General features: G+C 40.9%; 1 protein-coding gene across 1 annotated transcript; it reads right to left on the bottom strand.

Annotated features, from left to right (window-relative positions):
- Positions 1 to 297: 297 nt before the first annotated feature.
- On the bottom strand, positions 298 to 1,236 carry LOC123932164 (olfactory receptor 7A10-like). The gene has a single exon (XM_045989926.1). The coding sequence runs from the start codon at positions 1,234 to 1,236 to the stop codon at positions 298 to 300; it is 939 nt and encodes a 312-aa protein (XP_045845882.1).
- Positions 1,237 to 2,034: the final 798 nt, after the last annotated feature.

The raw sequence follows: 2,034 nt of genomic DNA, 5'->3' as shown, positions 1-2,034 counted from the left end.
GGATTGACGAGGGCATTTGTTGTGATGAGCACTGGACATTGCAAGTAAGTGGTAAATTACTGAATTCTATTCCTGAACCTAATATACACAATCTGTTAACTAACTACAATTTTTTTAAAACTTTGAACTGAAAAAATAAACAGTTCATTGTTATGTATGAAAAAATTAAAAGAAGGAATTGTGTAGAAAGATAAACTGTAGATCATCTTTCCATGAACTGATACAAAAATCATGATCTGGTCATCTGGGGTCTTCAGCCCTGTTACTCACATCTTTATCTTGAAACAAAGGATCCTTCTATGCAGAGAATGTCTTCCTGATCAAGAGCTTTCTGAGTGCCAGCTTTATGTCCCTGTTCCTCAGACCATAGATGAAGGGGTTCAGCATGGGTGTGACCACTGTGTACATCACTGAAGCTATGGCAGTTGTCCTCAAGTTTTGAGAAGCTGCAGAACTAAGATACACCCCAAAGCCTGTACCATAGAATAAAGAGACAACCAAGAGGTGAGACCCACACGTGGAAAATGCTTTATACTTGCCTCCAGAAGACTGAATTTTCAAAATAGAGGTTACAATTCTAGAGTAAGAATAAAAGATACCAATGAGTGGAATAAAACCCAGAAGTCCACTTGTAACATAAATTGCCAGGTTATTGAAGAAGGTGTCAGAACAAGCAAGGTGTATCACCTGATTAAGTTCACAAAAAAAGTGAGGAATTTCTAACTGCGTACAAAAGGACAATTGCAAAACCAGTAAGTCATGTAATAGAGAGTCCAGAACACTCAACACCCAGCATGCCAGAAGCAGGCTGCCACAGAACTTGGGGTTCATGATAACCATGTAGTGCAGTGGGTGACAGATGGCTGCAAACCGGTCATAGGCCATCACTGTCAAGAGAAAGTTGTCTACTCCCGCAAAAAGCATGAAAAAATACATCTGGCTGAGGCAGCCTACATAGGTGATCACTTTGCTGTGTATCTGGAGGTTCAGCAGCATCTTGGGGATGGTGGTGGAGGTGAAACAGATGTCTACAAAGGACAGGTTGGAGAGGAAGAAGTACATGGGTGTGTGGAGGCGGGAGTCTGTGACAATGGCCAGGATGATGAGCAGGTTCCCACTGAAGGTGAGCAGGTACATGGACAGGAACTGCCACAGGAGCAGTGGCTGCAGTTCTCTCTCCTCTGAAAGCCCCAGGAGAATAAATCTTGAAACAGAAGTTTGATTCCTTTGTTCCATGTAACTGCTGAAAACAGCTGGAACAGAGACAAGAGCATAATAAAGTCACAAGGGTTCCTGGGGGGCTCAGTTGGTTCAGCAACCAACTCTTGGTTTCTGATCAGGTCATGATCTCTTGGTGGTGCGTTCAAGCCCCGCATTGGACTTTTTGCAGTGACAGGAGTCTACTTCAAATTCTCTCATGTCCCCTCTATCCTACCGTGCTTGTCCTTTCTCTCTCTTTCTCTCTCTCAAAAATAAATGAATAAATGAAAGAAAGAAAGAAAGAAAGAAAGAAAGAAAGAAAGAAAGAGTAGTTCTGTTATTTGTGTGGTGAAATTGGCTTTTTCAACATGCTTATTTCATTAATGCTTACACATTACCTACCAATATAGAAAAATTAGCTAAGAATATCAAGGATCTCAAAAACTCCATACTTTTCATGATGCTGAAAATAATTGCAGTCCTAGTCCTGAATCAAAACATTTACCCAAAGCAATATTGTCCTTTATAAATTTCCTGAGACTTTTTTTGTTTACTTAAGAAATATTTTAACCAATTATCTTGTGGCGAGCATTGTTGAAAGCATTATGAAGTAGTGATATGTGTTTGACCTTCACCAGATTGTGTCTAAGATATGTGTGTGTCAGAGAGAGCAATAAAATATTAACAAATGTCCATAGCCCCCTCCCCCTCTCCCAATCCCACTTCCCCCCAGCAACCCCCAGTTTGTTTTGTGAGATTAAGAGTCATATGGACATTGGGGAGGGGAGGCGAACCATAAGAGACTATGGACTCTGAAAAACAACCTGAGGGTTT

The sequence above is a fragment of the Meles meles genome, chromosome 20, assembly GCF_922984935.1.
Source record: "Meles meles chromosome 20, mMelMel3.1 paternal haplotype, whole genome shotgun sequence".
Lineage (NCBI taxonomy): Eukaryota > Metazoa > Chordata > Mammalia > Carnivora > Mustelidae > Meles > Meles meles.
The sequence above is the reverse complement of the archived record's forward strand: the minus strand, read 5'-3'. Positions and strand labels throughout refer to the sequence as shown.

Coding starts and splice junctions, on each gene's coding strand:
- LOC123932164 (XM_045989926.1), bottom strand. CDS start 1,236: ATGGAACAAAGGAATCAAACTTCTGTTTCAAGATTTATTCTCCTGGGG.